The sequence below is a fragment of the Peromyscus leucopus genome, chromosome 23 (genome assembly GCF_004664715.2).
Source record: "Peromyscus leucopus breed LL Stock chromosome 23, UCI_PerLeu_2.1, whole genome shotgun sequence".
Classification (NCBI taxonomy): Eukaryota; Metazoa; Chordata; class Mammalia; order Rodentia; family Cricetidae; genus Peromyscus; species Peromyscus leucopus.
Genome location: NC_051082.1, coordinates 15,425,473 through 15,445,457, shown reverse-complemented (window position 1 = coordinate 15,445,457; position 19,985 = coordinate 15,425,473). Strand labels below are relative to the sequence as shown.

The 19,985-nt window shown below is 54.8% G+C and overlaps 1 protein-coding gene across 13 annotated transcripts in view; it reads left to right on the top strand.

Annotated features, from left to right (window-relative positions):
* Positions 1–19,985, top strand: part of Pitpnm2 (phosphatidylinositol transfer protein membrane associated 2) — a 133,557-nt gene that overhangs the window by 104,622 nt on the left and 8,950 nt on the right. For 10 of the 13 annotated variants that reach the window (XM_028885817.2, XM_028885818.2, XM_028885809.2 and 7 more), the window contains 12 exons: positions 2,531–2,745; positions 4,045–4,166; positions 5,501–5,728; positions 10,587–10,889; positions 11,615–11,710; positions 13,480–13,581; positions 13,746–13,816; positions 16,173–16,420; positions 16,849–17,038; positions 17,181–17,300; positions 18,145–18,395; positions 18,766–18,944. In XM_028885817.2, coding sequence (XP_028741650.1) covers positions 2,531–2,745; positions 4,045–4,166; positions 5,501–5,728; positions 10,587–10,889; positions 11,615–11,710; positions 13,480–13,581; positions 13,746–13,816; positions 16,173–16,420; positions 16,849–17,038; positions 17,181–17,300; positions 18,145–18,395; positions 18,766–18,944 — 2,125 coding nt within the window. Of the gene's footprint in view, positions 1–2,530; positions 2,746–4,044; positions 4,167–5,500; positions 5,729–10,586; positions 10,890–11,614; positions 11,711–13,479; positions 13,582–13,745; positions 13,817–14,085; positions 14,274–16,172; positions 16,421–16,848; positions 17,039–17,180; positions 17,301–17,888; positions 18,021–18,144; positions 18,396–18,765; positions 18,945–19,985 lie in introns of those variants that run through there. The other 3 variants (XR_005089913.1, XM_037198735.1, XM_037198736.1) reach the window with 3 other exon arrangements.

Genomic DNA, 19,985 nt, shown 5'->3' with positions numbered 1-19,985 from the left:
GGGGGCGGGGCAGGGAGGATGTATTCCATGGCACGTGTGTGGTCGTCAGAGGGCAACTTCCAGGAGTCAGTTCTGCCTTCTCCCATGTGGTTCCTAGGGATTGAACTCAGTGGCCAGGCTTGGTGGCAGGCACCTATCTACTGAGCAGTCTTGCTGGAACTCTTTGCTTTTTTGTTTTGGTGGTAGGTAGTTTCAGAGAGATTTGTTTGTTTTGTTTATTTGTTTGTTTGTTTGTTTATATTTTTGGAATAGCCCAGGCTAAACTGGAATTCATCATCTCCCTGCTTCTGCTAGAATTACAGGCATGAGCACCATGCCCAGCTGCTCTTCGCTGTTTTAATTTTAATTTTTTGACAGTTTTATATATGTACATAATGAATTTTAGTTGCCTTCACCTCTTGTGATTGCACGGTCTCATCTCTGTTCCGTCCCACTGGATCCCAGCAAGGCCCAGCCTCCATTCATGTCTCTTTGTGTGCCTGTGGCCCAGTGAGTCTGATTAGGGTTGCTTGCGTGGGCATGGGTGCGGACTTACAGGCACGGGCAGCTTACCAGTAGCCGCACCACTGAGGGAAGTGGCCGCTGACAGCCCCTCCCAAGCCACCATTAACTGCCAAAGGCCCCCTGAGGCCTCCCCAGCCTTGTACACCTTGGTGAGTGACTACGGCTGGGATGAATTCATGAACACAATGACATCGTTGTGTCCAGAAGACAACTTCTTGCAGTACACCTCCCCATCCGCAGGCTCTACATCCTTTCTGTCCCCAGTTCCACAATGTTCCGTGAGCCTTGGATGGGTGCTGTATATGTCCCGTTTAGAGCAAGCACACCAGTCATCATTCTTTACTCTTAATTCAAGAATTTGTACCTATAGAAAGTGCATGGGTCATAAGCACCCCTGTGGTGGGTTCACGCCAAATGAATCCACCCTTGTAAGCAGTGCCAGGTCTGGAAACACGTTTTCTTACCCCCCAGCAAACCCGTGTGTCCCGAGGCCCACACGAGTCCTGAGCAAACAGTTTCTTCACATGCACAGGCAGAGGACAATATTACCTGTTTTTCTCCCCCTGTTATTTTGAGACAGGGTCTCTCATTTGGGGCAGCCAGCAAGCCCTCCACAGTGCTGGGGTTACAGTCATGCATGCAGCCACACATGGCTTTCCATGGCCTCCAGGGTTCTGAACTCAGGTCCTCACGCGTGCACAGCACGCACTCTTGAACCCATGGAGCCGTCTCCCCAGTCCAGGGTGCCCTTTCTTCAGCGGTGGTCAGATGGACGGACTGTTTCCACCTTCTGGCTGTTGTGAGTAATGTGGCATTCAAGTATAAGGTTTTGTGTGAGAGAGGGAGGTATGAGATTCCAGCTTGCTTTAGTTGTTGTTGTTGTTTTCAGATGTCTGGGGTCTCTGGCAGTAACATATAAATTGTAGCATCCATTTGCTGTTCCTAAAAAAAAAAAAAAAAAAAAAAAAAAAAAAAGACTAGAATTTTGCTGGCTAGTGCAGGTCCTGTGGGCTTCTTTGGGGGTGATTGTTGTCTTAACAGAACGTAGTCTTCTAACCTATGAAGGGAGGACATTTTCCAGTTGTGCAGGTCTTTAATTTCTTTTGGGTCTGTGCTCTTTGGTGTACAAGTTTTCACCTCTCTGTTTAAATGTATTCTTGTTTGTTCTTGCAAATGCTGTTGTAAATGCAACCAGTTCCCTTTTTGTGTTCTTCAGCTTGCTGTGTTGATTTTGTGTTCCAAAGCTTTGCTGAATTCATTTAATTAAGCCTAAGAGATTTAAGGAGAATTCTTTAGAGTTTTCCATATAAAGATTATGTCCTCAACAAACTAAAATGATTTACTTTTTTTGTTTCCAGTTTGGATGCTTCTTATTATTTCTTTTTATTGCCTAATTATTGTGGCTGGAACAAACAGTACAAAACTGAGCAGAAGCAGGAAAGGAGGCATTCAACACTGGTGTGAGGGGACATACTTGTAATCCCAGTAGGAGGCTGAGTCAGGGGAAATGCAGATCAGGACCATCCTGGGCTACACAGTGACCTTGTCTCAAAAAGAAAAAAAAGAGAGAGAGAGAAAAGGAAGGAAGGAAGGGAGAGAGAGACCAGATGTGGCAGTGCTCACCTTTAACCCCAGCACTCAGGAGGCAGAGGCAGGCAGATCAAGTAAGTTCAAGTTTAAGGCCAGCCTGGTCTACATAGGAAGTTCAGGTCAGCCAGAGACCCTGTCTCAAAGACAGGGAGGAGGAAGAAGAGGAAGAGGGGGAAAGTGGGCATCTTGGGAATGCTCAGTCCTAGGATAGATAGGAGTCAAAACAGATGCTTTGTGCTTTCAATACATGCACTTAAAGAGGAAACCCAGGACTCTGTTCACTTCCATCAGGAGGCTTGGGGCTCATAGAGCCACAGTGTAGATTTAGGAGGCTGGGGTGTCCTGAAATGACACAGAGAGCCAGCCCCAAGGCCGCAGACCTTTCCTGTCCTCAGTCCTCTGAGCCTCTTCTCATCAACATGTTTTTCCCCCGTAGAAGAAAAGTCGCAATGAGACCCACGGACAAGGCAGTGGCGTGGAGATCCTGGAGAACCGGCCCTACACGGACGGCCCTGGTGGCTCTGGGCAGTACACCCACAAGGTGTATCATGTGGGCATGCACATCCCTGGCTGGTTCCGCTCCATCTTGCCCAAGGCAGCTTTGCGGGTGGTGGAGGAGTCCTGGAACGCCTACCCCTACACCCGAACCAGGTGTGCCTGCCTCTACCCCCTCAGCATGCCATCTGCTAGGGGAACTCCTGAGCATGTGTCCAGGTACTCTCCTGGCAGGCTCAACCCCTGCACCCCTAAAAACATCAAACTCCGCCTCACACATGTTCCCTAGTGGTTCACAGGTGGTCATATGCAGGAAGGGGACAGATGCCCCCGTGTGCCTGCCCCCCAGAAATGCCAATGGAGGTCATGAGAGCAGGGATCTAACCAGGGCTGGCATCTAGGAAAGGTCAGGGAGGGAACATTCACTAAGTTCCCATGCGCGGTGACAGCCTGCGGGGAAGAAGTGTGAGCTGAAGGTAGACCAGATGGTCCAAGGTCTCCCAGCTCTGAGACTCTCAGCTTCTATAGCAATGTTTAATGCATCCTACGGTAAGCAAGGCTTTCCTCAGAACCCCAGCAGAGGATCTTCCCTCTTTCCCCTCAGGGCTAGCTCTCACTGAGCAAGGGCCTTTAGCCTTCCAGGGCTTCCTCCCCACAAACCCCGTACCTGGAAAATGCTGAGAGCTAGTTTTGGATTTCAGAGAGCTCTTCTCTATCCCAGAGAGGAGCTGTTCTGTTGTCAGAGTGGGTTTCTTTTGGTGTCATGTGCCAGGAGTGTCTGCCCAGACCCACTGACTCCATGGCACACTGCCACTGTGGCTGTGCATGTATTCCCCCACACCACACTCACGTGGATGCCAGATGTGAGGCTGCTGGAAGCCGCCAGGGGAGTTCAACAACTCTCATCCCCATCTCTCTCCCCAAGCTAGCCTGGCTACTCTTAGGACAAGATGGTATTATAGGAAATAGACGTGACGGTCACACCCGTCTATCTTAGTTCCATTTCTACTGCTGTGAATAGACACCATGACCAAGGCAATTTATAGAAGAAAGAGCTCATTGGGGCCTACAGTGCAGAGGATGAGTCCCTGACCATCACGGCAGGGAGCATGGCAGCAGGCAGGCAGCTGTGGTGCTGGAGCAGTAGCCGAGAGCTCACACCTTCTCCACAAGCACGAAGCAGAGAAGCAGAGCACTATCTGGGAATGGCATGCACTTTTGACACCTCCAAGCCCACCCCCCAGTGACACACCTCCTCCAGCCAGGCCACACCTCCTGATCCTTCCCAAACAGTTCCATCAGCTAGGGACCAAGTCTGTGAGCCTGTGGGGGCCATCCTTATTCAATCGACCACACCACCTGTCCACCTTACTTTCTCTCCAGTGTGGCCCAACAGGCTGCCAGCTAGTCACAGTCCCTCCAGAGTCTGGTCCTGATGGATGTTCTTTCTCTCAGGTTCACCTGTCCCTTTGTGGAGAAGTTCTCCATTGACATTGAAACCTTTTATAAGACTGATACTGGGGAAAACAATAATGTGTTCAGTCTGACTCCTGTGGAAAAGAACCAGCTGATAACAGGTGAGCATGAAGGCTGAAGCCCAGTGGGCGGCGTTCCCGCCCCAGGCCACTCTAACTCTGGCCCTCTGCCCTTGCCTGATCTCATCCTGAGAGTAGGTTAGATTCTTAGGTGGGGTGTCGGGGGACAGAGGGCAGCAGGGCAGGCTTCCATGTGCTTGATGTGCATGCCAAGTCTGTCAGCTTCCCCTCCCTGTAAGTGTGCGTGTGTACTCTTGGGTGCTGTCCGGCTACCAGCCGATTGTGAACCCCCTGCCTAGGGTGGGCTGGCCCTTATTAAGGCATCTGTGACTGGAGTGATGGTGGCCTTTGCTCCTTTGCTCTCTGGCTGATGTGGCTGTGCAGGAAACTGTCTCCATTTGTTAAGCTTATTTTGTTTTAGACAGTGTCTCACTAGGTAGTCCTGACTGGCCTCGAACTCACAGAGATCCGACTGCCTCTGCCTCCCGAGTGCTGGGATTAAAAGTATACACCACCATGCCCGGCTAAATCTTTTTATAGAGAAATCAGAGATAGAGATTTTCATGTGAAATTCCCCAATTCTTAAACATTGATACAATATTTAACAAAATGTCAAACAAAACACATCTGAGGGCCTAACACAGTTCTGCACCCTCTTCTGGAGGGTAATCTCTGGCCCAAGTCTACTTGCTTAGGCACTATCCAGGAGCCTAGTCTAGTGAGAAAGGACCATTGCCTCCTGATTCTCCGTCACCTCCACAATAGTCCCCTGCCCTCAGCAGGCATCCCAGGGGTTCCCCAAGATCTCAACCCAGTCCAGTACCAGTGCTACGTGGGCCACCTGAGCCTCCCAGTTCTACTCCTGTGGCCAAAATGCCACCCTACTCTGGAAAGATTTCTCACCCTGGTCTGCCCTTCCCTACCCCATATTCTTCATGGGAATTTTCTTTCCATGGTCTCCTTGGCTCACTGGCTCATTTACATCCACACATGGACCATGGCGTCAAGCTGACTTCAGAAGAGTTACAAGAACCAGGCCAGGTAGTACAGGCCGAGATGAAGCCACCTGGACAACTTAGTATATGACCTTGTCTTAAAATAAAAAGTAAGGATAGGGTTGGTGATGTAGCTCAGCAATAGAGCATTTATCTAGCATGTGTGAGGCCTTAGGGTCAACCCCAGTTACACACATACAGGAAAGGCTCTGGGCTGGCAGTCAGGGAGTTACCAGAAACCTCATCCTACACACACACACACACACACACACACACACACACACACACACACACACACACACACAGCATCATACACGATGAGTCCTGGAAAGGGTGGATAGAATTGGGGTAGACATGACCACTCACAGGGTGTCCCCATAGACATCATCGACATCGTCAAGGATCCTGTACCTCCCAATGAGTATAAGACAGAAGAAGACCCCAAGATATTCCAGTCGGTCAAGACTCGCCGGGGGCCGCTGTCTGACAACTGGATCCAGGAGTACAAGAAGCGGCTCCTCCCCATCATGTGCGCCTACAAGCTCTGCAAGGTGGAGTTCCGTTACTGGGGCATGCAGTCCAAGATTGAGAGATTCATCCATGACACAGGTGAGTGTGCAGCGGTGGGGGGGGGGCCTGCCTGTCTGCCTCCATTCTCCATGTGCCGTGATTGTGTGCTTACACTTGACTCCTAAAAGACGACCCTGTATTAAGTCGGGGTTCCCTAGAAAAGTGGAACTGATACACAGAGAGGGAGGGAGAGAGAGAGAACAAACAGGATTTATTTGAGTGGTGTACAGGCTGTGGTCCAAGTATTCCAACACTGACTGTCTCCTGATGAAAAGTCCAAGAATCCAGTAGTTAGTTGTTTGGTCCATGAAGCTGGATGTCTCACCTGGTCTTCAGGATACACTGGACTCCAGAAAAAGTAGGCTCTAATATCAGTGAAGAACTAGACTTACCAGTGACAGTGAGGGCAAGCAGAAAAGGAGCAAAAGCTTCCTTCTTCTATGCCCTTTATATAGGCTGCCACCAGAAGATGTGGCCCCAATTTAGGGTGGGTCTTCCTACCTCAAACAATCCAATCAATAACAGTCTCTCACAGATGGGCCCAACTGCTTGGACTTTAGTTAATTCCAGATGTAGTCATGTTAAGAACCAAGAACAGCCACCACAGACCCCAATGCCTGTGCCCGGCTCCTTTTCCCACTCTTGTCTGGGCCATCCCTGACCAGTGTGCCTGCTGTCCATGCAGATGCCCCATGCATTGCCCAGACCTTCCTGACCTGACTGGTATCTGATAGTGTAGCCTGCACCCCACTCAAGCCAGAAGCCCCCCTTCTGCCACTGGGGCCTCTGGCTCCCATGCTTGTCTTTCCTCTACCTGAGGAGGTCCAGACCCTAGCTAGTCCATAGCTCTGCCTCCTCACAGGCTGGAAGTCCCAGATGGCAGAGTGGCTCAGACACGGTGCCCTTCACACCCACGTGGCCTTCCCAGAGCAGGTGTCCGAGGAACAGGTGGACCAACAGATGCCTGGGAGCTCTTAGCCAAGGGATGCTGTCCAAGGCTCCTCTTCTCTTCCCTTGGAGCCCTAGACTCATGACCCCACAGGAGCATCTAGGAAGACACCACAAACAAGGGAGATGGACTTTAGGCATGAATAGAGGCACACCATTGACAACATCGACACCCCTGTGACATTGACTCATGATTACCCATGATAGGGGCACTGTTGCCCTGTTTATAGAGGATGAACCAAAGCCCTCCCCACACATAGACTGAAGCCAGAACAGACACTGGCTGCACTGGCGGTGGAGGTTCCCCAGACAGCCCCATTCAGCACGGATGCTGGAGCTGGTGGACAGCGGCTGTGCTGTCGGCAGCTGGGCTCTGAGCAGGGGGCCCCCCACCTGGAACGGCAGCCTCGATGGCTCTGTACAGCATGGGAGAGCTTCACCAGCTCATCTCCCGCTCCTTTTCCAGCAGGCTCCTACGGAGCCCGTGCCCGTTCAGGAGCGGGGCAGGAGAAGGGTGGGACACACCCCTCCAGTCTCTCTGACCCATGTTAGCTGAGACTGACCCAGGCAACCTCCTTACGACCTTCCCACATCCCTGACTCGACAGGCTTGGAGAGGCAGCCTGGATATTAGTCAGCCTGCCCACGCCTCTGGGCCTTCCCCTCCTGTTTGTAGTCTGACCCTTCTGAAACGGGAGCCTCCTCTCACGGGCAGCGTGAGAGCTGGGGGGACTGGGCTACCCTGGCCCTTTCCTTTCTCCAGCCTTGCTAGCTGTCCTACCCTTTACTCTAGTCCGCCCCATATGACCCATGTGGGGCTTCTGGTCCCGGAGATCGTGCTTCCCAGGCTCTGTGAGCCCCCTGTCCCCATATAGCCCCTGAGATTCTGGCAAAACCCTAAGGAGCCAGCTTCCTAAACGTAGCCCTCTCTTCAGAAGGGAGGGCGAGGATTCGGTCGTTAGGACAGCTGTGACATGCAGTCCCCACACTGCCATAGCAGCCATCAGCGTTGCCTCTCTGAGCCCCACTGTCCTCATCTGGGACGTGGGTGTCATGGTAGTCATTCTGCAGAGCTGCTTTGGGGTGGGTCTTGCAGTGCCGAGCTGCAGACGGACGAGACGCAGCCCTGTCTGAGCACTGTGAACATCAGTGACTGACGAGCGGTCGGGAAGAAGGAACTCCCAGAACTCTATCTGCCTCCTTTGTGCCCAACCCTCTCTATAGTGCAGTGTCCCTTCCCTCCCAGCCAGCCCGCGGGGAAGCCTTTCCCTGTTGGGTTGGAGTAGACTGTGGGCCCAGGAAAGGAAACCGAGACCAGCTAGTATTATATCTGAGCCCGCCCTCAGGGGTGAACAGTGGATACCGTCAGCCCTGGCTGAAGGAGCACACCATCCCGCTCCATGGGTGAGCAGAAGTCTCCAGAGCTGGCCTCTCAGAATGACTGTGAATCAGGAAAGGAAGCATGGGGCATGAGAGGGAGGAGGGGGTAAAGCCTGAAGCTGTGCCAGAGCCGAGCCTCTTGGAAGGCTGCCCAGAGTTCTCTAAGAAAGCAGAGGAGGCGTGCCCTGAGAACCAGCCATCACTCCTCTCAAGGATGTCCCCTGCAAAAACTCATGTACATGTCAGAATGTTCAGAGCCACGAAACAGAAAAATTAGCTGGGCAGTGGTGGCACACAGTTTTAATCCCAGCACTCAGGAGGCAGAGGCAGGTGAATCTCCTTGAGTTCGAGGACAGCCTGGTCTACAGAGTGAGTTCTAGAACAGCCAGGGCTACACAGAGAAACCTTGTCTAAAAAACAAAAAAAAAAAAAAAAAAAAAGAAAAGAAAGAAAGAAAAAGAAAAATTATACGTATAAGTCAAAAGTCCAGTAGCAGGAAAAGGACTAAATAAACCAGGGTTTCAAATGCATCAATGCTGTGCCGCAGCAAACCCCACACCCAGAGCCACGTAAGAGTGTGAGACTCGCCAGAGAAGCATATGGCAGAAAACACACAGCACAGCACATACATGTAAAGATCACCCGCCAGACCATTCCAACACACTGTAGGGGACACATCTGCACACTCAACCCAGAGACCGCAACCAACAAACATAAAACATTGTGCTTTTAGGTAGAGAGGAGTTTTTGAAGAACCCCAACACTACTTTCCTTTGCTGGGTGGTGTGGACATTAATGTTTTACTTCCTTTGATGCTTTTTTAAAATTCCATTTGTGTGTCTCTGTATGTGTGTGTGTGTGTCTGGTGTGTGTGTGTGTGTGTGTGTGTGTGTGTGTGTGTGTGTGTGTGTGTGTGTGTGTGAATGTGCATGTGAGTGCAGATACCTGTGGAGGCCGAATGAGGGTATTGGATCTCACGGAGCCAGTTACAGGTGGTCGTGAGCAGCCTGATATGGGTGCTGGGAACTGAACTCTGATCTTTTGGAAGAGCAGCCAGTGCTGCTGAGGTCAGAGGACAGCCTTCCTTCCCTCTCCAGTGTGGGTTCCAGGGACTGAATCCCGCTGTCAGGCTTGGCATCGAGTGTCTGACCCACTGGGCTTTCTCACTCCCTAGTTCCTGTTTTGGGTGTTTGGTTTGTGGTTGGTTGGTTGATTGGTTGGTTGGTTGTTTTTGTTTTGTTTTGAAGCAGGGTCTCATGTGACTCAAGTTTGCCTCCAACTCAGCATTAGCCAAGGATGTCTTTATGACCTTGAGCTCCTGCCTCCATGTCCCATGTGCTAGGATTGCTGTGGTACTGCATCCAGCTTTTTCTTTTCTTTTCTTTTTTTAAAGAAGGATCAGGGCTGGGTAAAGGACCCTGGCTCAGTGAGTAACGTGCTTGCCACCAAACCATGCGGACCTGAGGTTTGATCCCACATAAACCAGCCGTAGTGTATGCCTATAAACCAAGTGCCGGGGGCGCAGAGACAGAAGAATTCCTGGCACTGGCTGGCACCCAGTCTAGCCAGATCAGCAAATTCTAGGTTCAATGAAGGGTCCTGCTTCAAAACAATAAGGTGGAACACTAGTAGAGGAAAGAGACCCAGCGTTGACCTCAGGCTTTCATACACACACACAGGCACAACACACACACACACACACACACACACAGAGGGAGAGAGAGAGACAGACAGACAGACAGACAGACAGAATCTGACCCCTTTTTAAATCTGATCCTCTGTGGGAAATTCAACAGGAGACTCTTGGGAAGTACAGGACACTTCTCCCTGGGGCATGAAGCCCCTCCAGTGAGCTGTGGCTTCTGGCTAGAGCCTCTACTTAACAAGCCTTGCCCTGTAGGTGAGCCCCCAAGGCCATTTGGGAGCCAGTTCTCTAGGTTGGCAACAGAAGAACTGAGACACAGACGAGCAGTGACTCTAGCTGACCTACAGCTGTGCGCAGGGCACAGTCTCTGCCGCAAGCCCACCTCTGTCCTCTGGCTCTGTGCGCAGGGCACACGGTCTCTGCCTAAGCCCACCTCTGTCCTCTGGCTCTGTGCGACAGGGCACACGGTCTCTGCCGTAAACCCACCTCTGTCCTCTGGCTCTGTGCCAGGCACACGTCTCTGCCTAACCCACCTCTGTCCTCTGGCTCTGTGCACAGGGCACACGGTCTCTGCCGTAACCCACCTCTGTCCTCTGGCTCTGTGCACAGGGCACACGGTCTCTGCCATCTGTCCTCTGGCTCTGTGCTGGTCTCTGCCGTACTCTGTCCTCTCTGTGCTCTCTGGCCCACCTCTGTCTCTGGCTCTGTGCACAGGGCACACGGTCTCTGCTGTCTCTGCCAGCCACCTCTGTCCTCTGGCTCTGTGCACAGGGCACACACCTCTGTCCTCTGGCTCTGTGCACAGGGCACACGGTCTCTGCCGTAAACCCACCTCTGTCCTCTGGCTCTGTGCACAGGGCACACGGTCTCTGTCTGTCCTCTGCTCTGTACAGGGTGGACCCACCTCTGTCCTCTGGCTCTGCAGGCCTGCGGCGGGTGATGGTGCGGGCTCACCAGCAGGCCTGGTGCTGGCAGGATGAGTGGTATGGGCTGAGCATGGAGAACATCCGAGAACTGGAAAGAGAAGTGCAGCTCATGCTGTCCCGAAAGATGGCCCAGTTTGCGGAGGATGGAGGAGCACTGGAGCTCTGCAAGGAGAGCACTGTTCAGGAGCAGGCATCCGGAGCCCCCTGTGAGCCCAGCAGCAGCAATGGGGAGTCCCGGGGGCGGGGCCTGAAGAAGCAGTGGTCCACCTCCTCCAAGTCCTCACGGTCCTCCAAGCGGGGAGGTGAGTTGGGGTTCCTGCCTTTTGATGCAAGGCCCCCCTTTCCAGTTTCCAGGGTGGACATGTCCCTGCTGTGTCCTTGTAGCTCTGGCTCTCTCCTCCGGACACAGCGGAGCTAACTCTGTGGAGTCTTTCACGTTCTAATTGGTACCAGGTGGGGCTTCACCATGAAGGGAAGCTGCCTCTTCCAAGCAGCACCCCCAGACTTACCCGTAAGCCCCAGGCAGTCTGTGACTGTGATTCTGGGCAGCCCCCCAGAGAGAGGAGACAGCTTCGAGATATCAGATCCTGGACGACAAGGTCTCCCCTGTGCAGCCAGTATGCTCCTGCGATGCGCCTTCCCGGCCCAGTGCGCCTGGCCCTAGGCTGACGGCACTGGAATGCGATGAGCCAGTACCTTAGTCTTCCGTCCCTCCCTGTTGTCCTGCAGCCAGCGCTCTTGGTCAGCCCTGCTGTGGCCACATTTCAGGGCTCCTCTGAGCTCACATGCCTGAGCTCTCCCTGGACAAGGCAGCAGAGTGCCCCTCCCCTTGAAAGGGCCAGACAGTTCTCCCCAGGTGGGCCCTGGCCATCAGCCCCTAGTTTCTTAACCTCTGTCTATAGTGAACTTTTCCGGTGATGCCCACTTAGCCCTCCAAGTTGCCATCACAACTCCCTGCCTGCTGTGACGGGCTCAGCAGAGCCTTCCTCTGCAGGCCAGACTGTCACCTGAGGGGTTTGCCTTGCAGCCAGCCCCTCCCGACACAGCATCTCAGAGTGGAGAATGCAGAGCATCGCCAGGGACTCGGATGAGGGCTCAGAAGAAGAGTTCTTTGATGCACAAGGTAGGCGGGCAGCTCCTGCAGCCTGGGGTGGCTCCTTGGGCCAGATGCAAAGAATTGTTAAAGGTGTGAAGCACCCGTCACTGGACTGTCCCTGGGACCTGTACCTACACTGTCACAGGGGACAGCCTCGGGCTTGGGGGAGAACCCAGAATGAGATGAGGTCACTGGGAAGCCACCTCACTTGAGTCTAGGGACTTAATTATAAGTCGGGACTCAGGGCATAGGAGGAGGGAGGGTGCCGTTCTCTTGAGCAGGAATAGGTAGGTTCTTCACCCATGCCTACCTACAGAGCTCTATGTATACCTACATAGCCATACCTACCCCACCTCATAAATGACACACAGTTCTACCAGAGCCTTCCCCAGATTAATTTATCTCCATTAAAAAAGTATGACTTACAGCATCCTCAATTTTTGTGCTTGCTTTATTGTGTGCTGTTGCTTTTCTTCATTAAATTAATGCAAATTAATATGCATCTAATGTAGACACTTTAGAAAAAGCAATAAGCAGAAATTAGATGAACTTCCCATTTTCCCACTAATGGCAAAATAAGCTCTATGAGCACACAGCCAATTGCTCACCTGTGCCGGAAATGCAAGCACTGTCTCGCTCGCTCGCTCGCTTGCTTGCTCGCGTGGGACCAACCACAAAGATGCTTTCAAAGAAGTCAGAAGGGCCAGCAGGCAGGCCCAGAAAGAAAGATGGATCCAACTGCATGCCGGCAGCCCCGCCAGCTCCAGAGCATGGTAGAAGTCAGAACAGTGGGAACATGCCCACAGCTCAACAGCAAGCTCTCTTGTTCGCCACCATAGCTGGGAGGAGCAGAGGAGCTGCCCACATGTGGCATCTAATGACCTGGCTAGCCATACCTACAGGGGAGCTCTGGGGGAGTCAGTGTCCAATAAAAAAAGGAGATGCTTGGCTTGTCCTGGCGTTAGACAACCTAGAAAAGGGTCACAGGGACCTCTGCACTTGACAAGAATGGAGGAGGGTGTCTTTGGTACCCCACCCCTCCCAGCTGGCTCTTTATCCTTGAAAGAGGAAAAATACCTAGTGTTAAAAAGACGTAGGGGAAAGGCACAGATGGCAGGCGGCAGGCTTCTCAGATCCTGCCCAGGAGCCCATCCTCAGCCCAAGGAGGAGAAGGCCAGCGTGCGCCTGGGCCAGGCAGCTGCCCGGCTGGCCCTGGGAGTTCTGGACAAGCAGAAATGAGAGTCCAGTCCTGGGTGACCTGTTCAGAGCGCGTCCTCACTGAGCTGTGTCTTTCTGGACATTAAACAGCATCAGTTGTGAACAGATAAACAAAGGCTAGGGTAGATCCATAAAGGGAAGGAGACACCACCATACCCTGTGGGCAGACAAACCTCAACAGCACGGAGCCCTGAGGACAGTCACACACGGAGACCACGTAGTGTAGGACTGTGTCCACTGAAAATGTCCAGGATAGGCAAAGGCCTGGAGGAGAACTCGTTCTGCTGTGGTGCCTGACTACCTGTGATCCAGCATAGAGTTTCCAGTCAAGGGGAAGAGAATATTTTGGAATTAGATAGCGGTGATGTCCGCACAGCATAATGAATATACTAAATGCCACTTTAAAATGGTGTGGAGTAGGGAGTTTTATGTGATGGGGAAAGAAGGCTAGGTGGTCTGCAGCTGTTTGGCTGCCCTGTTGAGAAGACAGAGTTGGGAACACTGAGCTTGTGGGCTCCGGGAACACGGGAAGGCCAGTGCATCCTCAGTCCCCACTGAAGTCCTCCTTCCTCCCCCAGAGGACCCGTACAAAGAGGAAGGATTCCCCAAGGACATCACGAAGTGGAACTCCAATGACCTCATGGACAAAATGGAGAATCCCGAGCCTGAGGACCAACAGGGTAACGAGCCCGGGGAGAGGGTGTGAGGGTGCCGTCCACTCCTGTCTTACCCAGTCCTCACACAGTGGCGGGACCCAGGGGCTTGCGGGACTCCTGGGCCAGGGCTCCCTTTTGGCTGCCAGGTGTCCATAGCACCAGCAGTTAGTGTGGCTTCTGTGTTGCAGATGGTCTGTACCACCAGAGTGACCCCGAGTTCAGGGTGGCCTCCAGTGTGGAGCAGCTGAACATCATCGAGGTGGGTGTGCTGGACACCAGGGACTAAGGCTGTGGGGGAGGGGCTGAGGGCTGAGTGCAGGCTACCAGGCAGAGCTCCCCAGGGCCTCCCATCCACACCTAGCCAGACACTCACCAGAGGGTCCCTTCCCTTGCCACATTTCTGTGGAGACACCAGCTAGTCCCATCTCTGTGATGCTCCTGAGAACCAGGGCCAGCAGACAGCCTCCAGGAAAACCTTCAGCAAGCTCCTCCTTTGGGGAAGTGAAATGAGACCCTTGTAAATTCCAGAAAAAACATAAGACCTTCAGCACGTTCCCATCCCTGCCGTGGCACTTGAAGAGAAAAGGAAGCAAGGAAAGGAAGCGAAAGCCACCTAGGCAGAAGTGACGTGGCTGTGGCCCGTGGGGCAGGCAGAACTCAGCGTGTCCAATAAAGCCGTCTTTATGAGGAGCCTGTGTCCACTCGGGGGCTTCTTTGCGGAGCTCGCGCCCCTTCTACCTGCAGGCCGTCAGAGCTGTTTGCACTGGGGCAGGAGGCCAGGCCGGGCCAGGGCTGTCCCATGCCGTGGTCGCAATCATGCCCTGGTCTGTTCCCAGGCCGCCCAAGGTCGAGATAGCACCTCCATGGGAACTCTGCTCTCCCTGGAGGGAGGGCCTGGGAGAGGCAGGCACACCTCTTCCCCTTCTGGGGTCTTCTCCTTTGAGGTCTGAGGTGGAGGTACACTTTTCTAGAAGGGGTCGTAGGTGAAGGGAACGTCGGTCAGTTGCTGCTGAATGTTCGCAAACAACAAAGCAAGCAGAGGTCCTTCCGACTCAGCGCACACAGCTCTGACTGTCCCAGGAGAGGGGCGGAGCCTGAGGCTCAGGATCTGCCTTGGGATGTGCACTCGGAGGACCCCAGCACTGATTCTGGGCACTGCCATCCTCAGTCAGACCCTTCTGCCCATACTGTCCCCAAACCGGAACCTTCCTTCATGGAGACACTGGCTGGGAGTTGCCCTGACTCTCCATAGCTGGCTTCACTACTCTTGTGAGCTCTGTTCCCACTAGAGTTCAGGGAAAGGGGAGTTCCTCTTTTAGGCTGGATGTGAAGAAAGCTGTTTCTGGGCTGGTAGGGGTCCATGAAGGGTAGCCAGTGAGTAGTCCAGCCAGATAAGTGCACAGGGAATAATCTCAACACCCCACCACCCTTGGGTAACAAGGCACAGCTGGACTGCACCCCCTTATCCAGGAGCTGACAGGCTGCTATAGATACTTCTTCCATAACCTTGTGCTCGCTGTAGTGGAGAAGCCCCTGGCCTTGATCCTAACAGGAGTGGCCACCATCCCCTCTGCCCGGCCAGCCTGTGGGGGGCCGTCCCTGTATGTGCAGTTGTTCATACCCCAGCCTCTGAAGGAGAGCAAGCCCCAGATGGGCATCTCTTCCACGGTCTCTCTCCCCCACCTAGCCCCACACCCCCGGACATAACGTGGTGTAACAGATAGAAGCCAGTGGTCATTCTCAGACACGTCCCTGGAACTCAGTGGGCATTCAGGGACGTGCCTCTGGGGACAGGGGCCGCAGCCTGGGCTGCCAGGAGAACTCACAGGAGCTTCGGGTGCTGATGAGCCATATGACCAGTGCCTGGGCCTCTCCAGCCTACTCCCTTGTCTAGGAAAGGAGTAGCTCTGCACCCCTGCTGCACCCCTGTGCAGAGCTGTGCATTATCCAGGGCCTCACTCGGGCTTCGTAGCGGGCCTGGCCAGTAGGAAGTGAGGTTCATGACTCAGCCCTCCTTTCCTGCTATCGTGTGCAAGCACCTTGCCTCTGCCAGGATCCCTCTGCCTTTGAGGACCTTGGTCCTGGATTCCAGAAGTGACAGGGGGCTCTGGGCTGAGTGACAGTAGAGACCTCAGATCTAGACGACTTCGCTAGCCTTGGCCACTCCTAGTGACCCCTGTGCCCTGGGCCAGCGTGGCCTGACTGTTTGGGCCAAGTCCAAGCTATACCTAAAAGCAGACATGCAGCAAGCATCCAGAGGCCTGGGTTGCCCAAGCAGAAGCTGCTGCCTAAGACCCCGAGGAAGGTAGAACTGGGGTGGTTTCTCCAGAAGATACCCGTCCCTGAGTCTGCTGTGACTCTGGTCAGGCTACACCGCCTCCTCCGGTCTCTGGTCCTTGCAGGGGTCCAAGAGAAAGGCTGAGGCAGTAAATCCAGACCCCATAACCAGATAACCAAAAACCAGCTCCCTCAGGCTGGGGATTTAGCCCAGAAGTAGAACGTTTGCCCATCACATATGTATGAGGTCCTAAATTCAATTCCCAACACCACAGAAACAAAAGACTAGGGTACCTGGGGGCCTGGCAAGACATTCATGCCCACCACTGCCCATGCAGGATGAGGTGAGCCAGCCACTAGCCGCGCCACCCTCCAAGATTCACGTGCTGCTGCTGGTGCTGCATGGAGGCACCATCCTGGACACTGGAGCTGGGGACCCCAGCTCCAAGCAGGGCGACACCAATACCATCACCAATGTGTTCGACACCGTCATGCGTGTGCACTACCCCAGTGCTCTAGGCCACCTAGCCATCCGCCTGGTGCCCTGCCCGCCCATCTGTGCGGAAGCCTTCGCCCTTGTCTCCAAGTGAGTGGCATGTGCCTGCCAACGCCCATCATGCCCCCACAGGGAGAAGCAGCCACAATTTGTCCCCACCTCTGGCCCCGAGCGTTACGTGACTCCCCAAGAGTTAGGTCCTCTGTCCAGACTTCCCCTTTCCCAGCATCCGTCCCCCTCAGCCTGGAGGCAGTGGAGCCTGTGCAGACAAGATTAGTTCAGATTCCAGGAGCACCATCTCCAGGCTGAGTTCATGTTCAAGTCTGTAGAGTGGCCTGCCTTGGCATGTGAGTCTACCCAATGGCCCTGGCCCTCAGAGCCTGCTCAAGGCCTCCCTGGGAGCGTCTCCATGAGTACTTTGGGGCAGTAAGCTGTTTGGCCTGCTTTCCAGATCAGGGAAGGGCCTTTGGGTCAATCTGAGTCTACCTGCCCTCTGCTGACCCAGCCCCTCCCCCCAGCCTCAGCCCCTACGGCCACGATGAGGGCTGTCTGTCTAGCAGCCAGGACCACATCCCCCTGGCTGCCCTGCCCCTGCTGGCCACCTCTTCACCCCAGTACCAGGAGGCAGTGGCTACAGTGATTCAGAGGGCCAACCTGGCCTATGGAGACTTCATCAAGTCCCAGGAAGGTGTGACCTTCAGTGGACAGGTGAGTGGTGGCAGGGGGTTGGGAGAGACCTTTTGGGGTGGGCTAGCCAGAGGGGCAGGATGCAGGGAGTGGGGGACGCTTTTCCCAGTTAGCAGCCCAGCAAGCACGGTGAAGACTCCGGCCTCTGCCGTTTTGTCCCCAGGTCTGCCTGATTGGAGATTGTGTTGGGGGCATCCTGGCATTCGATGCCTTATGCTACAGTGGCCAGCCAGTGTCGGAGAGTCAAAGCAGCAGTCGCCGGGGCAGTGTGGTCAGCATGCAGGTACCTGAGCAGGGGCAGAGGGTGGGCCGTTCCCAAACCTCCACGAAGGCCTGCCGTCTCTGGTAGACCATGGAGACTGGCCGCCTGTCCTGCTGTAGGCCACCAAGCTATCAGATGGCCTGTGTTGTGTCCCACAAGCAACACGTGCCCAGCCAGAACCCTGAGGAACTGACTTGGACACCACAATCCAAGCTCTGTCCATTCTGTCCACCCAACAATGTCCAAACCCATGAGGCCCAGCAAGAGTTCCCCTCCGGAGCAGCAGACGAGAGGGTTAGCAGAGACATGGAGAGCACATGCCCTGGGTCTCAGACTAAGTAAAGGAAAATACCCAAGGCCAGGTCAACAGCAGCCCAAAAGAGCTGAAAGTGTGCCTCAGTATCCCCCAGGAGACAGATGGGAAGGACAGAGGTTGCTGGTGTGGGTGAGCACAGGTAGCAGGCTAGAGCTTGGGGTCTGGAGAACCGTTGCAATGTCTTGGAGCCCAGGAGAGCACGTGGCTTCACACACCGGGTCTACGTTGCGTGGAACGGCTCTGGCCCTAGGAAGTGAGATGGGCACACCCTGTTCTCCTCTTTGTCTGACCAGGGTCTTCCTGCTGTAGACGGGCCACCACCCGGGAGAGATGACTGAGTGCCAAGCAGTCCTGGAGTGAAGGCTGCTAGGACTTAGCCAGTAGTCTGAGGGGCAGTGGGAGACAAGACTTTCCCCTCTGGTTGGGTGAGAAGCCTGCAGCTGGGCAGTGGCCCGCAGGGCCTGGAGTCAGGAGGGAGGGTCTCACAGGATGCTGAAGAAGGGCCTAGGCTGGGGACCACCTGGCAGTGAGCCTCCATGGCCATTCCAGGACGCTGACCTGCTGTCCCCGGGCATCCTGGTGAATGCAGCACACTGCTCCGGTGGCGGTGGCGGTGGCGGTGGCGGTGGCGGTGGCGGAGGCTCCAGCCTGGAGAGCAGTCGGCACCTGAGCCGCAGCAACATTGACATCCCCCGCAGCAATGGCACCGAGGACCCCAGAAGGCAGCTGCCCCGCAAAAGGAGCGATTCCTCCACCTATGAGCTGGACACCATCCAGCAGCACCAGGCCTTTCTGTCCAGGTACGGTTTGGGGTTCTCCTTAGGAGGAGGAAGGCCCGGCACGGAAAAGCCAGGGCGCTCCTTCACCAGTCCACACGGACATGTGTGGGGTGTTCGGGAGTTCCTGTTTGGAACCCTTCCCGGCTGGCTCACCGCTGCTGTGGTCCTGTACACAACAAGGGCCGCCCTCAGCCACTGGAAACAGCGGGTCCTGAGGATGGGAGTGAGGAGGAGTCAGGCGGCATGATCCCGTCAGGGGCATCTCGAGGGAAGTGGGCTCCCCTGCAGAGTTCTGACCCACGGCCACTAGGAGTGACAGCGCAGGGCTCAGTCCCTAAGGGTCCGTGGGACCCAGCCTGACCCTGGGTGACCTGCACATCCCCCACTGCAGCCTCCACGCCAGCGTGCTGAGGAACGAGACCAGCTCGCGCCGCTCAAGCAGTTCCACGATGCTGGACGGTGCCGGAGCCCTGGGCAAGTTCGACTTCGAGATCGCCGACCTCTTCCTCTTCGGGTGCCCACTGGGGCTAGTCTTAGCCTTGAGGAAAACGGTCATCCCCTCCCTGGACGGTGAGAGGCCTACAGGGATAGGACAGGCTACGTGAACTGGACAGGGGCCTCCACGGGCCAGTCGCAAGGCCATGGTCACATGCCAGCCCTTTCAACATCTCTGCCCATCAAGGGCCACTGCCCTTCCCTGCCTCTCCAGCAGCTCAGTCACCCGCCCATCCCCTGAACCTGCCGCTTTATACCTCTGAGGTCCCCAGAAGCAGAGGGGACACACAGCAGGGGTGGAGAGGTCAGAGAGGTCAGATCAAACAGATCCCGTCTCTGGTGTGGGGTCCACCCAGAGGGACAGATGAAGCCACAGTGCCTCACAGTCTGTAGAGATGGGCAGCAGGGTGGTCTCCTACCATCCCAGAAATCCCTGGCCCTTGCCAGGATTAGCCAGCACAACCCCAGAGGTGCACGTGATCCCCACAGTAACTGCTGTGTCCCCAGTGGCAGAAGAGAAACAGCCTCAGAGGAGCTTAGACAAGCTAAGAGCTGGTGAACTGTGGAGCCAGATTAAAATGAAGGCCTTAGACTCAGGGCCCCGCCAATGCCCCGGCTCCTTCTCTTCCGCAGCGCAGCAGCGGCCCTGTGGGTGAGGGAAAGCCTCCGCCCTAAGGGACTTGACAACTGAGCACACTCCCCGGGGGCAGCTGTCCCCTGCAGGATAGGGGCCACCCTCCTGGCTCAGAGAAGTCTCACAGATTCTCACACCATGCAAAGACCGTTCTGTGGGATCGATCCCCTGCCACCCTGAGGAACGACAAGGAGAAACTTTTACCCATGCTAGTGCGAAAAGACCAAGTTCAGAAAGCTTAGTGTGCTCCTGTGGGTGTGGCTTAGAAGGGAGGCGCCTGATTCCCAGGGAAGGCACCTGCTTGCCGCTCAAGCCTTCCTCACAGTGCCAGGCTGCAGCCTAGGAAGGGGCATGCACTGGGAGGGCGGGGGTGACGTCAGCCTGTGTGCCTGACACCCAGCTGAAGATGCGCGTGGAGCCCCGCAGGGATCCTGGGCTGAAAGAGCCCTCCACTCTGCTTCCTTAACATGTCCTCTCAGTGC